The sequence below is a fragment of the Pezoporus wallicus genome, unplaced genomic scaffold, assembly GCF_028554395.1.
Source record: "Pezoporus wallicus isolate ANWC-B61680 ecotype Strahan unplaced genomic scaffold, APGP_CSIRO_Pwel_v1 contig_3486, whole genome shotgun sequence".
NCBI classification, from domain to species: Eukaryota; Metazoa; Chordata; class Aves; order Psittaciformes; family Psittacidae; genus Pezoporus; species Pezoporus wallicus.
Window position 1 is genome coordinate 8,354,505 of NW_026642292.1, and position 22,356 is coordinate 8,376,860.

The following is a 22,356-nucleotide window of genomic DNA, read 5'->3' on the forward strand; positions in this document are numbered from 1 at the left end:
GGAGATACCTCAATTAGCAATACAGATCAATTGCACAACATTTGTTTATGAGTATTTCAAAACATATTTGTTTACAGTTTTCAGTGATTCTCGCACACTAATAAATTAATGCATGTGCTCCTCCTCCATCCGTCTGGTAGTCAGTCTTCCATTAAGAGAAACAACTGATGCCTGCTTTCCCTTCCTCTCAAGTTTGGACAGGGTTTCCTCCCTGTTGATTGACTCTAAAGTTGCAAAACACAAATCTATTCCATGCCAATTTTGAAGTGATCACAGAAGGGATCCTCAGGAGGTCATCTAGTTCAACATTCTGCTCAAACCAGGCCAATCCTGAATTCAGACTGAGTTGCTTGTCTAAATTTCATCTTGAATATCAACTACAAAAAAGAGTAGCTGCCCATAATCTCTTTAGGCAACCTGAATCAGTGCTTAAATAATCCTCAGAACAAGACCTTTTCATTTCTTTCTAGTTGGAACTTCATATTTTAATTATCATTATCTCTAATCCTTCTGCCACGTACTTCAGTACTTTAGCCTGGCTGCACCCTCTCAGTAACCTCTTCATAGCAATGGGAAGCCACTTTTGGGTGTTTCTTCAGCCTTTCCCACTCCAAGCTGAACAAACCTACAGGTCAGGAGCTCCAGCCCCTGATCCTCTTCTGCTAGACTCAATCTAGTTTGTCCACACCTTTCTTGCAGTATTTCAGATGAGGTCTAATAAGTGCATAGTAAAAACAAATAATCACTTCTGTTGCTGTAGCGCCTACCCTTCTGTTGGGACAGCATGATACAGAAGGCATCCACTGATAACAGTACTGACTCATGCTTAGCTTATTCACCGTGACCCCCAGATCCTTTTCAGCAGCATTGCTATGCAGCCAGTCAAGACCCCAGAGTGTACCACTGCAGGTGTTTAATTCCTGCAATTTGTGCTGCAGGACTTGGCATTTGTCCTTGCTGAATTCCATCAGGTTCCTCTTGTCCCATTCTTCCAGCTGGTCTATGTTCCCCTGAACAAGAACAAGGCTCTGGCCTTGAATATATTAATGACACAGGCGCTCGAGGATCACTCACAAACTTGATGACAGTACAAAATGTACTGTAGGGCTATTTAACGCTATTGTTACTGTATCTATCCAGAATCAAAAGTAACAGTCATGGCCTATGAATTTTTTTTTTTTCCTTTTACTAAATGTAACAGCTTTATGGGAAGTTGAGTCAACTTAACTGAGCATTATGATTGAAAAAGTTGGTCTAACTCTCTGCCTCAGTCAGTTTCCATCCTTCCCTTGCTCACAGCTGCATAGTTCTGAAGCCTGCCTCGACCTGGTTTTGACACATACTTGACCCTTAACTTACCAGCTGTAATACTTAACAGCAGGACCTTGTCCATTTTTGCTGATGTAGCTTTCCAAGACAGTGAAGTCCACTGATTCAGAGACATTTGACAAGTGTCCAAAGAGAAAAGTGGCAGAAGTATACAGCAGGAGAGGATATTACTGGCTGTTTCATTGTTTCTCATGAAACTACCCTCAGAACGCCAGGCCTCATACATCAGGACCAAGGGGGTGGCCACTCTTATCCTGTTTTGTTCTCTCTCTCTCTCTCTAACAGAACAGATTCCCAGAAGCCTCTAGCTCCCTCAAGCCCTTTGAATAAAAGGGGAGATAATCCATCTTGAATTTCTGGATTTTGCAGCCGTTACGAACGTATTTCAGTGATTTACCAGCCTTTTTACTACAACAGGCACTGCAGGCTCATTTTCTTTGCCTACTAATCTTAATTCTACTCAATCTTCATTCTTCGGAGACAAACTTTGCACTAACCATACTTCCAGTGTAAAAATCTTGCCTCACAGCAGATTCAGTGCAAAAGACCTGGATATAACTTAGGTGAAAAGGAAATTCAGAAAAGGCAATATTCTTTTACTTGAATTACCTCCAAAATAATACATTTATCAGCATTACAAAAAGGTATAAATACCAAAAGCGGTAGTTATTATACATACACCAAATATGCAATTTTTAATTTCACCTATAGCTCTCCACACAGACCATGTGAAGCATTAAATGAGATGTGGCTCTGTCAAATTCATTCTTCCTTCTTTATTCCATTCCTTGTCTTATATAACCTGAGTAACTGAATTATTAGAACACATACTATTCTAGTAAGTCTCTCTTCGCTCAATTATTTCATGCAGAATTAACACTATATCAATGCTACCAGTTTTCTACAAAGTACAGAATCTAAAATTTCTAATCTTGTCAATGAAGCACATGGACATCAATATCCTAGAAAGTTAAAAAAAATATTTGAAAACAGAAAAAACATACTAAAATATTTCTATTATTATTAGAGTTTAATATAGTCAAGAGCCAAATTTATTAAACGGCAAAACTGAGATAATATTCCTAATATTAATTTGATGCCTCCTTACTTGATAAATAGAACGAAATGCAATTTTTGACAAACTTTTTGCTGATGCAAAAGGATGCATACAAAAAGTAAATTCAAAACACCAATTAAAATACTGAAATATGAAAACCCCCTTCATATGCTAATACTATCAGTTAGCATGAATCAGTTGTGCCCAAATTATTCTAAGTTTGGGAAAGCTAAAAATAATCAACAACGGTATGTGTTAAACAGCATACGAACAGTACTTGAAATTAAACTGGTAGCATGTTAAAACAGCATAAAAATATTACTAACAAAACACGCAAGCTACAAACTTGTCATAAACCTGTAAACCTTTATACTTAAAAAAAAATTAGACCTTCAATAGATACTTTTACATGGAAGTGCAATATAAAAGTCAAACCATATAAACATTCTGTTGAAACATTAAATTAGCCTTCAGAAATCTGCATTCCCTTCTCTCAGAGTATCCTCCTTACTCTCTACCTGGTATCTCTTGATATACAGAAACACAGAAGTCACGCTATTAATACAATTAACAAACATTTAGCTTCAAAAATTATCTCAATTCTGCTGCCTACATTTAGAAAAAAGTTTTACTAAAAAAGTAATTTTCTACGTATTTTTTTTTTAAATTAGCACTTGTTTTTTCCCTAACTGGCCTGGTCAGAACCACTACAATTTTCTTAAAAATCAAAACTGAACTCTAGTTTCTTTACTAAATACATCTCCATAAATCTAATTTATAGAAAACCAATACACTTAAGAAGTTCATTTCAAGCGATGTTCACAAAACGACCTTCTATTCAGTCCATCAGAAGAAAGCAACAAAATATACCATAACAACTATCGCCAAAATCTTTTGGAAGCCCATAACTGAAAATAACTACCACTGTCAAAAGGTCAACTTAAGTAGCTGCCCTCAAGTGCAAGTTAGATACTGATGTGTAAAGAATGTGACAGACATAAAAGCATAAAATCTCTATGGCTCCTTCAAAAGAAGGATCTGCTGATTTATAAAAGGGTTTGGTTTTGTTTCTTTGTTTTTGTGGGGATGCTTCAGAACAGTATGGTAAAACAAAGATCTGATGGCATTTTCTACATGCACTCAATTCTTTAAGGCTTATGGAGGAGTCAGAATCTTCAAGGACACTTTCTTCTCAACTAAGCATTCAAAAGAGAGAAAACTGACAACGATAAACACTCATATTGAGTTCACTTGGCACTGATTCTAGGCTGACTTGATAAGAGATGGTTGTATTGGACGACTCCCCAGAGTCAAGCAACATCAGCTGGGACTGGTAGCATTCTGGTGTCCAGCCTGAAGCCAATAGATCCTGACATGCCTTCTGCAGGCCAGTCATCTCCAAAACTGTATTTGTGGAATTTTCTCTCAGACAGTCCATAAGTCACTGGATGTGAGTCTATCCCAGTACAGGATCTGAAGGTAATGCAAGTGAACATCCTCCTTCCCAAAGGCAACAAATTCAGAACACTGCTTGAAATTCAAATACCTACAAAATATTAACCTAATATAAAGATCATACACACTAAATAGAAAATTCCCTCAGCCACAACCAAAGTTACTTACACAGAAACCATAGTAGGAGAAAGAAAATTGTAGTACAGATCAAAAGCAGAGGTATTATTCTGTACTGATTAGCAGAAACAGCAGGACAACTACTGCCTTCACAGCCACAAAGCAAGCATGTAGATGGCACAATGTTCGTCCAGCTTAAACATATAATCAGAATTAAAACTGTCCAGCTTTTCAGTAGCTGCAGCATCCTGGGATGAACTAACATATATTCAACCAGCTAAAGGAAAAGCAGCACCTCCCGAATCCCCACTTTCAACGAGCCCCTCACATTTTGAACACATAAGTTTCTTTAGATCTGGATTTATAATTTTGTTGTTTGGAAGTATTCTCACAAAGTTAAACATGCTCAGATTTAAGATACTACTTCTGGATTCTACAAACTTCAAGAGGTCACTTGGTCTTCATTACTGCTGGATGTCTAGTTTATACAGCCACACGTAGTAGCTGTATATAGCTGTTTCTAAAGGACACATTCAGACATTGACTCACCAACATAAAATTATGTTGGTTTGGTTTTGGATTTTTTTTTTATATATACCAAACAAAATATATATTAAGCTGTCTATACCACTCGATTACTCCTTGCCTGTCTTCCTCCTTCCCCATTTTTCCTGGGCAAGGGGGTAGGGAGGTAAGAGGTGAGGAAGAAGGAGGGGAAGCAAAGAGCAAAGGCAAGAGGGAATCAAAAACTGCTGTTACCTTTAGGCAAAGAATCAACAAGAGGTAAAGGTTAACAACAGATTTATACTAACACCTCTGATGCCCAAAAGATTAATGCCTGAGGTTTCATCTGATTTTTTTTCATTGCAGTAATGCAGGATATAAGTCTTCAAAAACAGCTATCAGGCCTACCACTTACAGGAGATCTTCTGGAAACACTGCTCCCTCAGATGGCAGATTTTACTGTTACTGTCATCTTGCAGCCAAAACTGTACTACAAAACCAACAAAATGTTGGAAAAAGGTGCTGTTTTACTTCATGCTAACCAACATCAAACTGCAGACACCCATCGAAAGATGTCCTGAACTGCATTTCAGCTCCAGTCAGTTTCATACCCTCATTTGCTGCAAATATAGCAATGTACCATTTATGCAATTTCAGAGCAACCAAGATCTACACACTAAGCAAAAACTGGTGCTCACCATCTTAAAAAACAAACACAAACAAACAAACAAACAAAAAAAACAAACAAAAAAACCACCCAAAAAACCCCAAACAAACAGAACTGAACAACAGAAACCTAACCACAGGTCACTCCCAAACCAAACAACACCCCACTCTTAAATGTAGTCTTCTTTGGACCAGCAAGATAGTCCCACATCGCCATGACATCCATGGTCATGGAGTAAACAAGCTGAAAACAGCGGAAAACACAAACCGGGGAGCCAGGGAGAAAGGAAAGAGGAAACTGTACTGAGAAATTTCACCCTAGTACAAACACATCTATGTTAATATTTTATGTTAAACTGGAAATCTGCAAGTTAAACAAACTGCTTAACATGTTTCAGTATTTAGAAATGTTTTCATCTCTGTAACAAGTAAAAATGCAAAACCAGGTTTAGCAACAAAATAAAGAAAGCAAAATGATTAATTAAGCCATACCATGCACCTGCTTTCTGTAACTGCAAAAAATAGATTTCAGAGCTCTTTGATATATGAAGTAAAATAGTGGCAACAGGGAGACGTGTAAAACTGGAGTGCCATTGGGTTAAAAGTCATCTGGCATTAGAGTGTCACACAAGCTTTTTAAATTACAGGAAAAACTGCTAAACTTCAAATGTTAGTTAAAATGAAATTAAGTACTTGTGTAAATATAGACAGACATCACATATTAAGCATACAATTTGGAGAATATATTCTACTTCTAAAATGTGCTTTTTTCCATAATTATTTACTTCTAGGATAAAATTCTAAAAGTACTTTAAAACAGAAAATGAGAGGCTTTACTCATTAATGCAAAGTGGGGAAGTCTTTCCTCCAATAGTTCTCCTATCTTACCTGTATCTTCAATGAATTGCACACATTTTTCAACAAACAGAGGTATCGGTTTCTCAGGTGTAACCAGATCCTGTAGGGGCATCCCAAAGTAATTACTTTCCCAGTTTCTACGAATTGGAGGATTGAATGTCTTAGTTTTCTTTTTCGGCTACAATAAAACAGAGTTATTTAAGCAATATTCAAGTAATATTTTAACTAACACATATTGTAACTATTTAGAAAAAACAAGCAGATCACACATCAAACATTAAAATTCCTCTATGACAACCTGAGTAGAAAGAAAAGTACTTTAAAATAGCATACATTAGACACAAAGCACTCAAATAACTTCTAATAGATTTAGTCTTTTTTGCATCACATTAGGAACAGGATGACACAATGCAACAGAAATACTACAAGAACAAAAATAAACACACTACTTACTTAAAGTGCTACAATAAGTCCTCACATACTATAGTTTCACATGGATTTTTCTTGCTTGTTTTGATCCATCCACAATCACATCCCTCCCTACACCAAGAAGGACTGCTAGCAGTTCAACTGCTGGACCACATGTGGACAATTACAAGAATTACATGTTTTATGTCTGAATGTTCATGAAAATATTCAGAGATGGCCATATAAAGCGGTCAATCAATTGGCTGTACAATGGCAACTGAACATTGAAATGGAATGAACATCACCATTAAAAGCCAGCATTTTATCTTTATATACAGCAAGAAGTTAGTTAAAAGTAGCTACATTTTCATATAAAAGCTCTTCAGTCAACATCTAATAGTACAAAAGAAAAATAAAAAGCACAACAGCCAGATTATAATTTAATAACAGAGTTCCTAGAACATTATAATTCATAATATGAATTATATATATGAGAATAAAACTCAATTGGCAATTAAAACAAGATATGTTTCCATGTTTTACATCTAGAAAAGTCTGGAATTTCAATCTATGTGTATAAATAAATAAGTCAGTTAGCTTCTAGACTTTTGTACAATTTACTTAATCAGCTCTTAAAGACTACCTAGCAAGGTACACATTCATGATTGCCTTGCCCACCAAAAATTATGAGACAAAGTTGAATTCTAGAGAAGAAAGTGAAAACTCCAGCCTGAAGAACATTTCTCCAACCCTTACCCTACAGCACCTCTGGAATTCCTCCAGTACTTGATAAAAATACCCGTTAACCAAAGCCTCTCAGTAACCTAATTATGCAACAGTAAAAGTAAATCTTTTTATTTATGCATAATGCCTCTTCGTTATATAGCTTGTGGTTCTTAAAATTAGAAGCAGAGTTCGTGTGACTGACCATGGTAACAGAAAGCTAACAAAAAATAGGCTTATCTTTCAAATTCTGGATTTCTATAGAAGAGTTCTTCAAAATATTAGAAAGTAATTGCTCTCCAGCAATACATTTCTCCCAAAGTTTTACATTAACTGAAAATCTAATAAGAAATTCACAAAAAAAAAGAAGTTAGGATAAAATTTTAAGATAAACTTTCATGACAAAGCAGACAATATCTGAAACCATTCTTTTCAACTGTCAACTCTTTGAGTAACTTTTATTCATCCTGGATAACTAGTTCTGCCAGTATGCGACTTCAGTTTAGAAACAGCTTTTCCTTCCTTCTTTCTCACTGCGGCAGTCCACAGCTTTGAAGTCCCCAGCACTCAGTTTATTGGCCATTTTCTCTTTAGTGGCAAAACCTTATTTATGCAACATTCAGTTCAGAGGAGCAGCAGCTGAAAGTGCCAACTGAAGCTAAAGGTGTAAAACCCAAACAAAGTGAGTGAAAAGTGTCTGCAAAGCCACAATAAAGAATGTTGGGTTTTTTTTTTCTGGTAATTGTCCTGCATTTAGAAGAATGGTTGTAAGGGAGTGGGATATCAAGCATGACAATACACACTCAAAAGAACAGGAAGTTTTCTTACATAGAATTGTCTACCTGAAAAAGTTTAACAGCCAATGTGGCTAGTTTGTCTAAAGAATCTAAAGAAGAGAAAATAAAATAAGAAAAAAAAACCCAAAATAATAAAAAAACAAAACAAAACAAACAAAAAAAATAAAACAAACCACAACCAAAATCCTGAAGTCCTCTCAAACTGATCTAAAAGTAGAGCAGGATACAAGATGATCATTGCAGGGTTATTCCATAAACACGAAACTGGGATTTCACAAGGCAGACAAAGTCACAATAATAACTTTTTTCAGCTATTTATCATTATGCACCATTATGTATTTTGTTTCCTTCCTGTTAAATATTTATTAAAATACCTTTCAAGATTTCCCTTTCTCTTGGGGCATGCTGAGCAGGTAAACTGTCCAATGACAGTGCATATCAAATCTTCATGCAAATAACACAATCTACACAATCTTCACAAAAACTTCTAATAACTTCTAATACTTTTGCAAATTAACAAAACTTCAAGGTATTAAAAATCCACCATGTATTTCCTAATTTGAGACTTCCATACATGTCTAGACTTCTTAAGCAAAGATCCTGTTCTGAACAAAAAGGCATATTACTGTGCAAAAGACCCGATCTTTGTGAAAAAAATCAACCATCTTCAGGAAAAAAATGCAGGTCTTATTTCTAACCAAAATATGCTTTAGTTAAAGCTCTTTTTTCAAACCCCATTCCCCACTATGAGAAAATAGCAGCTCTGGATAGAACTTTTAGATCTGCTAGTCAGGATAATGACTATCATAAATTTTTGCTTGTAAAATTAACTGTTAAAAGTTCTCTAATGATACAATATTTAAACATAAACACTGTTAAACATTATTGATTTAGTTAAACATCACCTGAAAAAGGTGAATCATTTTAAATTCCCAGGTTTTGGCAGAATGATTACTCTTTTTGCCACAGGTATTTTTTCAAGATAGTGACTTTTACTATTAAAAAAAAAAAAAAAAAAAAAAAAAAAATCAATAGTTTTGCCCAGTACACCTTCTCCCCACAATATGGCAGCTGCCTGACACTGCATCCAGAGTGTACTAATCTAGGCACAATTCTGTATGCTTCTACATCGTAATAAAAAAGGACTAGTAGGCACCAAGTTAGAGAAAAAAATAAGCAGCACAAAAGTTTTCTTACTTAATCCCAGCCAAAAGCTTATGCTTTGACATAGCATTGTTTAATTTTGTTTAATTAAAACACAATCCCAACACTGTAACACTGAAATCCTTAGACGTCATATAAATCTGGTTTTTATAATTGATTGCTGCACTAACGTTAAGCATTACAGCATGGGTTTCACTACTTGCTTCTCGCCAAAGACAACTTCTCTTCTTACCCTAACAGAGGTTAATAACAAACCTCCAGCTGATCCTTACATATTTTGGCAGGAAAACATTTTAACTCTGAGAATCCCAAACTTGCCTTGCATTGCTGATACCAAAAGCATTTACCTGAAATACTGCTTTAATTACAGTAGTTTAATCACTGAAACGTATTGCAAAAGATTAGCTAAAGTCCTCTTAATAAAAGGCAAAGTAAATATAAAACATATATTCTAGTACAGTATCTAATTCTTGATTTCAACACTTAAAATTTCATTATAAAAACCATAAAACCACAAAAATGGAGATTTAAAGTATACTCCAGATTAACCCTCCTGACTGTAGGTACCAGGGTATCAGCTAAACAGCACTCATCTTCTAGAGAGAAACAAGGCTGAGACTTCAGAGTACAATGCACATAGATGCAACTCATTAAAATTAACTTCAAAACCTAAACAAGTCTGCCCAAACCTACCTATCAAACACCTTTATGGATGAGCTGCTTACTCTAGCAAGTCCTGTCTGCTTAAGCCGGAGTCCCCTTCCTTTTTACCTCTCACCTCCATCACACCAGAATGGTAGGATCATCATAATTTATCAAAGGAGAAATTTAAATACTTCTCTACCTCCAACACACTTCAGTACTACTTTTAATACAAAGAAAATTTTTTGCCTATTTCACTTGTAGTCAGCCCAAGGGTCACAGAGGGCAAAGTCCATATTTTCAGGTGTATTAAAGTACTTCATAAAACCCTGCACCCTGAACAGCATTCATTTTATAGGCTTAATAAAGCATTTGTAATCTCTACTTCATGGCTAGCTCTTCAGAAATTATACAACATATGAATACTGCAGACGATGGCCCCTAATATGCTCTTTCTTCCCCTCATGCCTTCTGCCATTTTTAGTGTTCCAGCATGCTACACTAAGTTTTAAACTACAGAGGCTCAAGAAGGCATATGGCTCCAAATACACATTTTAAGAGTGTTAAATTTGAATAGATGAAACCTGAAAGGACAGCTTTTGGTATTTCCTATACTCCTCAGGAGAGGGGAAACAAACAAAAAAAAGAAACAACACACAAAAAATCATTCTAGTCTGAAGCAGACAGTACTTTGCTAAATCAACCATTGAATTTACACAAGAAGAGCTGAATCCAAATGTAAGGTGATCTTCTATTTCTCACATGTTTACCTTAGTTATACTAAAACTGAGATCAACAAACATGGGCTGTACAGTTCCTGACACTATTTCAGTAATAGCGTCAACATAAAATTCCATGCAATTTTGAAATATTAAGATCAAACAAGTTCCAGCATAGAAAAACAGATGTCAAACCTGTACTACTTACTCAGACTTGTTTTAGAACACACTATACGTGATAGTTCACCTAGGTGCTTGTGAATGTTTCCATTGAGAAGTTTACAGATTAAAGACATCTTACAATCACTCTGGCATAAAGGAAAATGGAAAGAACATAATTCACTATCTTCTTTGGAAATAACAAATGTTGTTTGCAAACAAGATTGCAAGGCATAATGCTTTATAGCACTGTTTTTCAGATTTAATTTAACAACACAGCTGGAAGCTCCAATCACAAAAAAAAAAATAAAAAAAATCAGACCTTGAGTAATGAAACTACTGACTATAGGTCAGACAACAAAAAAAGTGAAACTTTCACAGATTTAGTAACTTAACAGTGGTATGTCAAAGAATTATCACTGATCTGTTAATTTACTATATTGTTTACAAGACCTCTGGAGTTAGGATTTGTTTTCAGAAGTACTTTGTGTAATTTCTTCCATGAAGAAAATACACTTCTAATCTGACTCCTACTTTTACAAATGTATTAACAAAATAGTTCTTCTATAACAAGACAAGAACACTCATCATATCTCAAAGTATTTATGAAGAGCTCTAAATTAGATGGGTAAATTTTCAATACTCCCATAGTATTGAAATTATTCCATAGTAAAGACAAATAATAAGGCTAATTGTAATTATGTGGAATAGCTACACATTTTCAGATCAGGCAGCCTTCCTGCTGTATAGGGAATTATTAAATTAAGACAACGGTCAAAAATAACTTGCAGTCATTTAATGTAGTAAAAATAACAGATAAATCAATAATAATTAATAAATAATTTAAAACATATTTTTATCAAGCTTGTTTACATGAGAAGAACATTCCAAGCCAAGAAGCACTAAGGTTTAGGTCATATACCAACGCATAAACTGCGCGACAGTTGCAGCTTTAGAGTTATTACAGACATATGAAAAGGTTGCTCCTGTTTGAGATTTAAAGCTTCCTCTAGCAAGATCCCTATCCTCTAGGAATGATCACTGCCCTTTCACGTCCTGAAATTTTCTGCATTTTCTTTGTGTTGCTTCGTATCTCCAAATTCACCAAGTTAAAGACAAAATCAATTTATTATATGGCCTGCAAGGCTGCTGCTTTTAAAAAGAGTGGTGTGTACCAACTCACAATAATGTTCTATAGTAGACCTTCGTATTACAATACTGAAGATTCTAATCAAGCCAAGCATCTACTTGTAGTTCCCACATGCAATTTTTAAAAAAGGTGCAGATGAACAAGCACACATCTCAGCTGGAGAGGTCTGACTTGGCAAAGCAGAAACAGCTGAGCAAGCTGCAGATCAACATGGTCCTCTGTGCTCAGTTCCTCCAAGTTTATGAAGAAAACAAATAATCAAACATAGAAAGCATGCTGATAAAGGGGAGAATTCTCTCTGGAAAATGATTTTGAGAGGTACGTTGTGCAATAACTGCAAAAAAGACTAAGTGCTTTTTCATAAGAGAAACTTTTACAGGAAAAGTTCTGTAGGGGAAAAAAAAAGGACATTAACAAATACTGGCACACAACATGCACTTGTAAGTGTTCAAGTACAGTGTGCACACAACTCCACATCAACTTGGGTAAGAAGCTGCATGACTAAAGCCAGACCACTTTTTTTTCTCCTTCTCTGCACTTTTTTCATATACTGCCCTGCCAGAAAATGTTTAACAGTCCATTTGTTAACACCACATGCAAGGCCATACAATAAATTTTTTCAGAACTTTTAGAAACATGGTCATAACATAAGCTAATGGTGGGTGTATCACAAGATTGACTATGCTAGACTGATTCAACCTTCTCCATTGAAAACATACTCTTTTCAAGAGGCAAAGAAACCTCAACAATCAGCTGGTTTTACCACTCAACTTTAGTAAGGCAGTTGATGGTGGCATATAGAAAACTTCTGAGACAACCAGAGTGACAGAAATAGGATGATAGTCAACAACAAAAAGGGCAAAGTCATAGACTAACAGAAAAATCATACACTGGAACGTGCATGTAGCATGTACTACAATGTAGCATGTACCATAATGTACGTGTACTACATGTACGTACTATATGTGCGTGCATGTACTATAATGTGCATGTACTATACAGTAGTAAGTCATTAGCTGGAAATTACGAAGGACAAGAAAAGGCCAAAGGTTCCTAAAGTGACAATAACTGAACTGCATCTAAGGCACTTAACTGCAATCAGGCAATTGTGTTAGGCTGTAATACCTAGTACACATCAGCAAACATTAAGATGATATTATCCACTTCTATGTCATTCTTTGCAATACTGTACACAATTTCAGTCATCCTCTTTCAAAAACGTAAGTTCAGAGGGAATTACAAAACCTTTTTTAGTCTTCTAAAACAACTGTCACGAAGCAGCCATATTCTCTTCATCTCTTTGGGGGTGACCGATGACAAAGGGAAAAAAACATTTCAGGAGAAATGTTAACACAAGGAAAGGTGAAAACTGAATATTGCAAGAAGATTCCTCACTGATATAGAGGAAACAAATTCTGAATGAGTTTTAACAAACAGTGAGAATGAAGGGATGAAACTTTTCAGAGGAATCATTTCCATGACAATTGAAAACAGAGCTCAAGCATGGTTCTCCTGACTACCAGCATACAGAAACAAGAACTGAAAATGCAAATATGGTCTTATGGACAAAAACTATGGGCAAATAAATCAGACCAAAGAACACTTAACTGACCTCAGTTTCAAATTGTTTTATTTCCTTGGGTAGTACGCAGCATTAGAGGACCTTGCAAGTAACATTAACTGCTTGCCACAGATTTGTCACTGCTATACTTTCCATTGTAAAACAATTCATTCTTACACATAGCAACAAGTAGCAGAATTTCGAGTATTTACTTCTGCCTTTAACAATATGTGTTCACAACAGGGTTTTTTTTTAAAGTTTGGTATATGTGTTAGCAGATGAATCAAACTATGTCTGACAGATTTGGGTCTGTAAAAAGAAACTGTTGGTTTTCCTATTATAATATTTTCTGAAACTCCCTTCCTCCTCCCTACCCATGGAGCTCTTGCTGCCTTCAATTTTTTACATGACTCCTATGATCACTGTACACCCATTACCTCCCTGTATCTGTCCTAGTGCCCATACTTTTATATGATTTCATCTGTTAAATTGGGAGACTGGGCTCTGAAAGCATCAGGACGGAAAGAGCATCCTTCAGCAAGATCATGTCTCTTTCTTGAAACACATTATTTTTAAATGTTTCCTTATTCTGATCCTGCCTTTAGGACAGTTTCCAGAACAGCCTCCAAGAGGAAAGTAAATTTCCTTCAAGAAACTTTCACTGTTAACTTTAAAGTAATTGTCATAAATGGGGAGGCATATGGGGGTGGGAAGCCAACACACACACACCCCAAAGAAAAAAAAACCAAAACAATACCCAACATAGTTTTACGAAAAATTTGAAAAGTAAATGTCTCCATAGGCAAATTCTGTTTCTATATGAAGTCTGCTTTGCGTAACTGAAAAGTCTAATACAAAACCCACAGATGACTGTGCATAGGAGCTGTCTGCAATACCATACAAGAAACCCACCCAGAAGCACCATACCTCAAACCCCTCAAACCAACAAAGATGAAAGGAGTATCAAGAATGTTACATCCCATTTGGGCTTTAAAAAGCAACAGCATACTTCAAAGCAAAAGCACAAGATCAAGTTGTAATCTTTGACAGAGACAGTAAGAATCTCAGACTTCAAACGCTGTTTTTCCAAACAAATTCATTTTGTTCATAAGAATTCTGTATTTCAGAATCACTATAATTATAGCAAGAGTAGTTACATGTGTATCTTATATTCCTTTTACATATAACAATTTAGTAAAAGTATCAGTAAGAGCATTAAGCAACATTCAGAAAAGAGTACAAAAGTTTTATTTATCCCTGTCACATTCAAAGGGTCAAAATTCTCAGAAAAAGCCCAGCAAGTAATCTGTAAGTAGTGGTGCTCTAACATCCCTCACATGGACTAAATAACAGCCAACAAGGAAAATATCATTTGAATTAATTTTTCAGTTCTGGTAATTAAAGACTGCTTTATGCTCATCTAAAACAACAACCTGGTGAACACATTGGAATAAGTTCCAAATATGGTAAAACTGCATGGCTCTTGCAAAAGAATCAACCAAAGGAGTACATTAGAAACTGGAATGATTCTCAGATGCACTGGAACTACTCTGACATAATGCAAGTCATCACATACAGAAGTCACTACTTATCAAAAGCAATAAGCATTCAACATCCTTAGATATTTTGAATGCTTGCAAATGTTTCAGTTATCAAGTTAAATTTGCTTTCACCATCATTGCAATAACTTGTACTTCTACTATTAAGTTTTTTCTGACTAAGTTGAAAGTAGCAGCCCTGGACCGCAACTTGCAAGTTGTAACAAAACCAAAACCATTATACTCTTCAAGAGTCTTAACCTACTAGAAAAAATTAGAACAGCCTGAAACTTTTGACTCAGGCTGCCTCTCAACAGGCCAAAGCAAAAAGTGGAGGCTTTGGTAAAGATATCAGGGGCGCTTCTGACACAACACCAGAGGGAGAAGATACCAGTACATTAGGTCTCCACATTTCAAACATAAACACTCAAGTCAGAGGAACTCTCTGTCAAGTCAACACAGCTCAGACAGACAATAGGATTATGAATATTACATTTCAATTTCTATGTAGCAAGACTATTTCAATCAAAACTGTACAAATTATTGTTTTTAAAAAATAAGTTTCCCAAAAATGACAACTTCAAAGTATTTTTAACCTTATGATTTTATGCCCACAAGACATCATTATCTATGCTTATGAGTAAGCTTTAAGAAAATTTAGCGCCCTTTAAATCACTCATGCAATTCAAATCACAGCTGCATGCTAGGAAGTGCAATTCAGAATTTAATCCATTAGTAAAATTTAACTATGCTCCGCTTGAACAAAACTTATTTCTAAATGCTATTCAAGTACTGTCAGATTTAAGCTAAAAGGGGCATTTTTAAAATACTAACAAAAGACAACATTAAAAAGGTTAATTCATCTAGAAAGAAAATATCGAAGTGACCAGGCACACTCCTGATTTAATTTTAAACAAACTGTATGAAGACAATGACTGCTAGCCTAAAATTAAGATCCAAACTATAAAGTGTATACATTGAGAATCTACACCACAACACTACACCAATGTAAAATTTTTTACAGCAGCAGGTCAAAAGACAAGTAACTATCAAACATGAAGATCAAACAAAAAACGCAGACATTTTTTGAGTAGAACGTCGTATCATTATTTAGAAACCCATACCAGGCAGGCATTTTGTTCCTTTTATTTTGTTTGAATTAAGAATTGTACAGGTAGCACAGTTTTCAACGTGATTACCTGCTTGCCCATACTAGGAAAATGCAGCAGTCAGTAAAACCACTGAACAAAGTTTCCCTTTCCTGTTCCTGTTTCAGAATTTCAGGTAGACAATTAAGAATTAAAAAGAAACCACCCCTTTCATTCACCAGCCCCAAACTTTGCTCTAGCAGCCAGAACTGCAAGAACCAGTTCTACCCAAGAACTCACAGAGCAACTTTTTTTTTTTTTTTAAGATGTTATGATTCTGTCTTCACTTAGTCACATGGAAGAAAGACTACACATGTACAGAGGTGAAAAGAACAGAAACTTACTGAACAGCTGATTAGATAGACAAACCATCTCATTCCCCCAGGTTCGCTAGTTCTGAGGAAGTTAAGTAAGAACTTGGACAACAATCAAACAATGTTACATCAAAATTTGAAAACACCTGTTTCAAGCTAGGGTGTAACTCTCGCATATTTTGACTCTTCCCTTCTTAGAACATACCAGAAGTTGTAAATAAAATTTAAATCAACTTACCTTCTTATCTTCTTTTACTTTGTGGGTTTTCTTTTTCATTTTTTTCTCATCCAGTTCTTGATCCGATGTAATAGCAGGGTTATCTATGCCACCCTTCCATGTTTCAACAGGTGAAAGAAGTGGGTCTTCTTCACTTCCACGATGTCTTCCTTTTCTTTTAGTTTTTGAGGTGGTGAAAGCCTCATCGTCACTTGCATCCGAATGTGTTCTCCTATAGTAAGACTTAGCTTTGCTGAACAGAGTTTTAGACTTATATTTGTATTTTGAAGGCCTTCTTTCCCCATGACTTTTAGATATTCTATCAGAAAACCCATTTTCTTCCTCACCTTGGGTATTTATAACAATTGAGTTTCGAACCTTAATAATACGATTCTGACTATCATCTGGAACCGCATAGATATCATCTGCAAAGCCTTTATGCTTGAAAATAGTGTCAATAGGTTCAGCATAGTTGTCAGATTGGTCTATATCTTCTGGTGGTGCTGCAGGCACTCGAGAAGGTTGTTTCCTAGGGTTTTTGCCAATACCTGCCTCAATTGTTTTCAGGAGATTAGGATCCAGTTTTTTCACATTTGTTCTTGGAACAAGTGGTTTCGGCTTTATTGGAGGAGGCACTTTATGGTTGCGTTCATGGTCATGACAATTGAGCGGCGTACTGTGAACAGGATATTCGTTTCCTTCCAAATCCAATCGGTACTTTGAACGGTCAGTAGGTGCTGGGAGTAACCTCACATCATCACCAATTGGACTGTAAGGTGGTGGTCCTTCAGCATCATCCTCTGAATCTGGATAATTATAGTCAAGGGAACTTCCTCTGGGAGATCTGGGAAAAACATCTTCACTTGTATGGGTTGTTTCCCTTGTGCTGTCTGACATATAAGAACTTTCAATCATGTTTTTCTTCTCTAACACGTCACTGAAGAATAATGTGAAAACCTCAGTCTGACGATGATACTGAGATAATGAATATAAAGCTGTAAACTTCGCAGTAATCTCTGTTGCTATATGTTCCCCTTCTGTCATGAGTTCTTTGATTGCTTCATTTTCAAAGAAGTCTGCCTGGCTATCAGTAACAGCCACTAACTGGACAGGAATCGTATCCTGAACTTCAGAAAGAAATGCCCGAAGCATTCCCATGGATGCCTTCCGCTTCGCAGAATAGACCAATATATATCCGTGAACAAGTTCATCTTTCCTTACACCAATTGAAGAATGATATGATAATATAGTTATCTGTATTCGACGCCTCTTTTCACCTATTATTTTATCAAGCATCAAAGAATTATTCTGGCCAGCTTGAGCAGCACTACAGGAGTGAGAGTCAAGGAAGGGTGACAGAATAAGATCCACACTAAAGGGATCACCACACATGGCACACATGACTATTCTTAAGTCCGCTTCCGACAGATCTTTAATGGTGGGAACTGGACTTACAACATCAAAATTGTGTTTAACTGCTTCCAGTACTCCCCTCAGAGCTTGTTTTATTTGGGCCTCATTGAATTTGCGAGGATATGTACCAGCAGGTACATCTACAAAAGGACATTGTAATTTGTTGGCCAACTGCTGCCCTTGATGTCTCAGAATAGGTAGATTCTTGCTAACACTGTCCCTCTGGTTAGCCAGTATTAATGTAAATGGAAGATTAGCCATATACTTGTCTCTCCTTATTTGAGATGCTTCAGCCCTTATTTTTGCAATGCATTCCCCAATAAAATTCAGTGATTCAATAGAGTTAAACACGCAGAAACAACCATGTGGTTTGAAGGCTGAGGTCCACAACTGAGTCAACAGGTATGGAGATTTTGCATCAACTGGCCGAAGATCTAGTTCATATATTTTTCCATCTAATGCATATTCATCATCAGTGGATTGTGTGCGAATTTCATTTGCCAATTCTTGTGCAAGGCCATCCTTGCCCAAAATGAAGAGATTGACTTTATCAATGTTGGCACTATCATGATATAAATTTGAGCGACCATGGTCTAGTTGCACAAGACTGTTGGCAAGTAACTGCTCTACTTTAATGTCTGTGCAATTTTGGCCACTGAGACAAGTTTCTTTAGTTGGGTGATAAACAAATCCTATGTGTTTAAGCAGAAGAGATTCTCTGTCAGGTGCAAGTTTCTGTAAAGCTTTGTATCTAGGTTCTTCACTCAGAACTGCATGAATTTCACTCATTTTATCTGAACTTGGTGTTGCATTAAGATCCAGGTCATAAAACAGCTCTGAATGTTCAAAAAGCATTTCCTGAAACTCTTCTTTGGCTTTTTCAACAATCTCCCTCTGGTGCCTACCATACACTTCTTTACTGTCTGCATCAGTGATGTATTTGAATGCTTCATCCTCTACCACAAAACATATAACTTCTTCCCATGGCTGTCCGGGTGAAATGAACTGGATTTTCTCAAGAGTTTTTTTGAATTTCTCCTTCATTTCAACCCTCCTTTTTTCAGATATAAGATGCTGCACATGGTTTTTGTAAACTTTCTCTGCCTCTGGCGTAGTGAGAAGGTCAAACGGAATCCTTCTGTCATTCACTTTATCTATGTGGTCAGTTTCATCCCAGGGTGTTTTTTCAAGCACTACAAAACAGGACTGGAAGTCAGGCCTTTTCTCCATTACCTTCAAGGCTTCTGACCAGCTCAAGCGTTCAATCTCATCAAGGTTTGACAGAAGAGTATTAAGAGCTCTTGGCAATGCATTAATGTATTCTTCTTTTCTTTTTCGAATATGTTCCTGTTTAAGCTGCTCTATGTGTTTTGAAAATGTGTTTTTGGCCTTTTTTGTTCCTTCCAAATTTATGTACTCTTCATAATCAGGGTGGTTTTTCAGTTTATTACTAACTGTTTTCCAAGTTGCATGATAGTCTCTCACAGTTTGGACAAGTTTTTCAAACTTGTCTGTTGCTGTAAAAACTAGCTGCCTTTGAGTTTTATAGGCATCCAGATAGGGGATTATTTTAGGTTTACCACGAGTTTTATCCATCATTTGTACCAGTGCAGTAAAACATGTTTCAACATTGACATTGAATCTTGCCGATGTTTCCACTACCACAAGGTTCTTCTTATTTGAAGCAAAGGCCTGAACCTCTCGCAGATAATGATCCACACATTCATCGCATTTCGTTGCTGCTATTATTATGGGTTTTTTGGATTTTGAGAGCTGGATATAGAGATTATTCACAAATTTAAGTTGATCATCAAACTTCCTATTGCAGCCTTGGCTTACGTCAATGCACAATAAAAACCCATCTATGCTTAATTTCCCCTCAGGCATTTGTTTTTGCTCAAAGTCTTGCTCCAAGCCTAGCTGATCTGTGCAAATGTACATTAGTTTTTCTGCTGACTGCAGTTTGGAGGCAGCTGCACGTTTTATATATGGTTGTAAATTTGTACTCCGATGAGGCAAGAAAGTCTGATCATCAATGAACTCGGTCTGTTCAATTACATGAATTCTGCATTCAATTCCATCCTCACCGCTTTGTGTTACGTCACCCCAGTACAAAAAGTGATCATTGTTGACAACTCTTCCTCCAAAGTCAATTGTGCTAAGCACAGAGGTATGCTCAAGGTAATATTCATCTGCTTTTGAACGAACGAATCTATTGCACAAACATGACTTTCCAACTCCACAATTACCTTTATCCTTTTCAGTTCCAGACAGTCCAACAACACTAACAGCATAAGATGGGGGGCGTGGTTCTTTGTTTTTTGCCATCATAACTTTCCTCTCATTCTTTTGTAATTATCAAGGTAACTGTATGTGGTTTGCATTCTGGAAAGGCTCCTATAAATTTAAGTTGTATATCCAGGGTTCCAGAAATAGCTTCCCGTTGTTCCTGCTTCAGCTTGTCATTGAGAGAACCTCAGATAGCCAGGCTGATGAGCATCATCTTCCTAAAGAAAACAAAGACGGAAAAAATTTTAAAGATTGCAGGTATTTCCTTCTAATATTCAAGAGAGAAAAGAGGTTTTAAAAAGCACTTTTGATTGCTCACTCTGAAAGTGTTTTCTAGGTGTATGAAATTTTACAAATACTTTAAATGAAATCTTAAAGTCACAATTAATTCATGTCAATACTATTTATATTATAAATTTAAAACCAAATAGGCTTTAGGTACCTTTTAATAATAGTTCATACCTATTTTGATAGATCAGTATACTTCCAAAAAAGAAAAACAACCCATAACCAAAACCCCAGATTACTGGTTTTCTTCATAACTTAGGATGATAGGCACTAGAAGCATTTTCCACTACAATAAATGCAACACAAAAACTCTAAATCCAACTCAATATTTGCATACACACTTCTAGTCACACTCGTACATCCAGTAGACAGCATGCTTACCCGTGTGACTAACTACTTTTGTGCGCATTTGTAGGTTTGGGTTTAGATTTCAATAACAAAACTTTCACATAAGAAGCTGTAAAACCAGGAAGTTGCCAATGTGGCTTAGCCACTACCTATCTGCAGCATTACTTTATTTGTATACTAACAGAAAACTGCTTTTAAGGAGAAGTTTCTAACCTGAATTGTACAGAAAAGTACAAATATTGTCACAGAGATACTACATATAGAAAATTGAGACATCTGAGATTTTAAGATTACAACATACTATTTCTGATGTTTCTAGGAAAAAAGTCAAAAACTTTTAATAACTGCAAACAAAAACTACTATATCTACACTCAAGCTTCCACAGAATTACGTACAAGGTTCCAGTGGCTTTACTGAAGCTGTCTTCGGATATAACGATTCCCACAAACTGTTATTAATCAGAAGACTCTGCTTAAATACATGCTGCAAATGGAAAAATATTTACTGTTTTAAAAACAATTACGTTATAAGGGAAACAAAAAACTGAATGGCTAGGCACAATAGGTTGTGTTTAGTGACATGAAAAGTAGTGGAGTACTTCAGGGACCAGTCCTGAGGCCAATACTTTTCAACATCTTCATTAATGACTTCGATGATGGGGCAGAGCACACCCACTTGCTGGGGCAAGTTTCCTGGTGACAAAAATGGGAGGAGCAGCTGATACACCAGAGGGTTATGCTGCCATCCAGGGAGATGCCAACAAGCTTAAGACATGGGCTGAAAGAAGCCTTGTGTGACACAAAGTCCTGCATCCAGGGATGAAGGACTACATATATCAGCATATGCTGGGAGCCAACTGGCTGAAAAGCAGCTTTACAGAAAAGGACCTGGGGGTGCCACCAGACAGCAAGCTGAACACAAGCCAGCAACACACACTTAAGCAAACAGGGTTAATGGTACCCTGGGCAGCATTAGACAAATCACTGCCAACAGGCCAAGGTAGGTGAACCTTCCCCTCTGTGCAGCATCAGTGAGGCCACACCTGATGCACTGTGTCCAGCTGTACACTGTAAGAAAGATACAGAGCTACCTGAGAGTCCAGCAAAGGGCCACTAAGCCAATTAGGGACTACAGCATCTCTCATTTAATGGAAGGCTGGGAGAGCTGGGACTATTTGGCCTGAAGAAGAAAAGGCTCAGGGGAGATCTCATAAATGTGTACAAATATTTGGAGGAAAGATGCAAAGAAGGCAGAAACAGACTCTTTCAGTGATGCCCAGTGACAGGACAAAAGGCAATGGGCACAGACTGAATATAGTGCCATACCAGGAAACACTTTTATTGTAAGAGTGACTGAGTACTGGAAGAGGTCGTCCAGAAAGGTTGTAAAGGCTCCCTCATTGGAGATACTCAAGAGTCACCTGGACATGGTCCTGGGCAATCTGCTGTAGGTGACCCTGCTTGAGCAGGGAGGCTGGACAAAATGACCTCA

At 36.6% G+C, this 22,356-nt stretch overlaps 1 protein-coding gene across 2 annotated transcripts in view; it reads right to left on the reverse strand.

The window, feature by feature from the left end:
• Window positions 1-22,356, reverse strand: part of ARHGAP5 (Rho GTPase activating protein 5) — a 47,535-nt gene that overhangs the window by 14,106 nt on the left and 11,073 nt on the right. For both annotated transcript variants that reach the window (XM_057428409.1, XM_057428410.1), the window contains exons 3-4: window positions 16,548-20,446; window positions 6,017-6,164 (exon numbers count right to left, since the gene is read on the reverse strand). In XM_057428409.1, coding sequence (XP_057284392.1) covers window positions 6,017-6,164; window positions 16,548-20,270 — 3,871 coding nt within the window. In that variant the 5' untranslated portion in view covers window positions 20,271-20,446. The remainder of the gene's footprint in view (window positions 1-6,016; window positions 6,165-16,547; window positions 20,447-22,356) is intronic.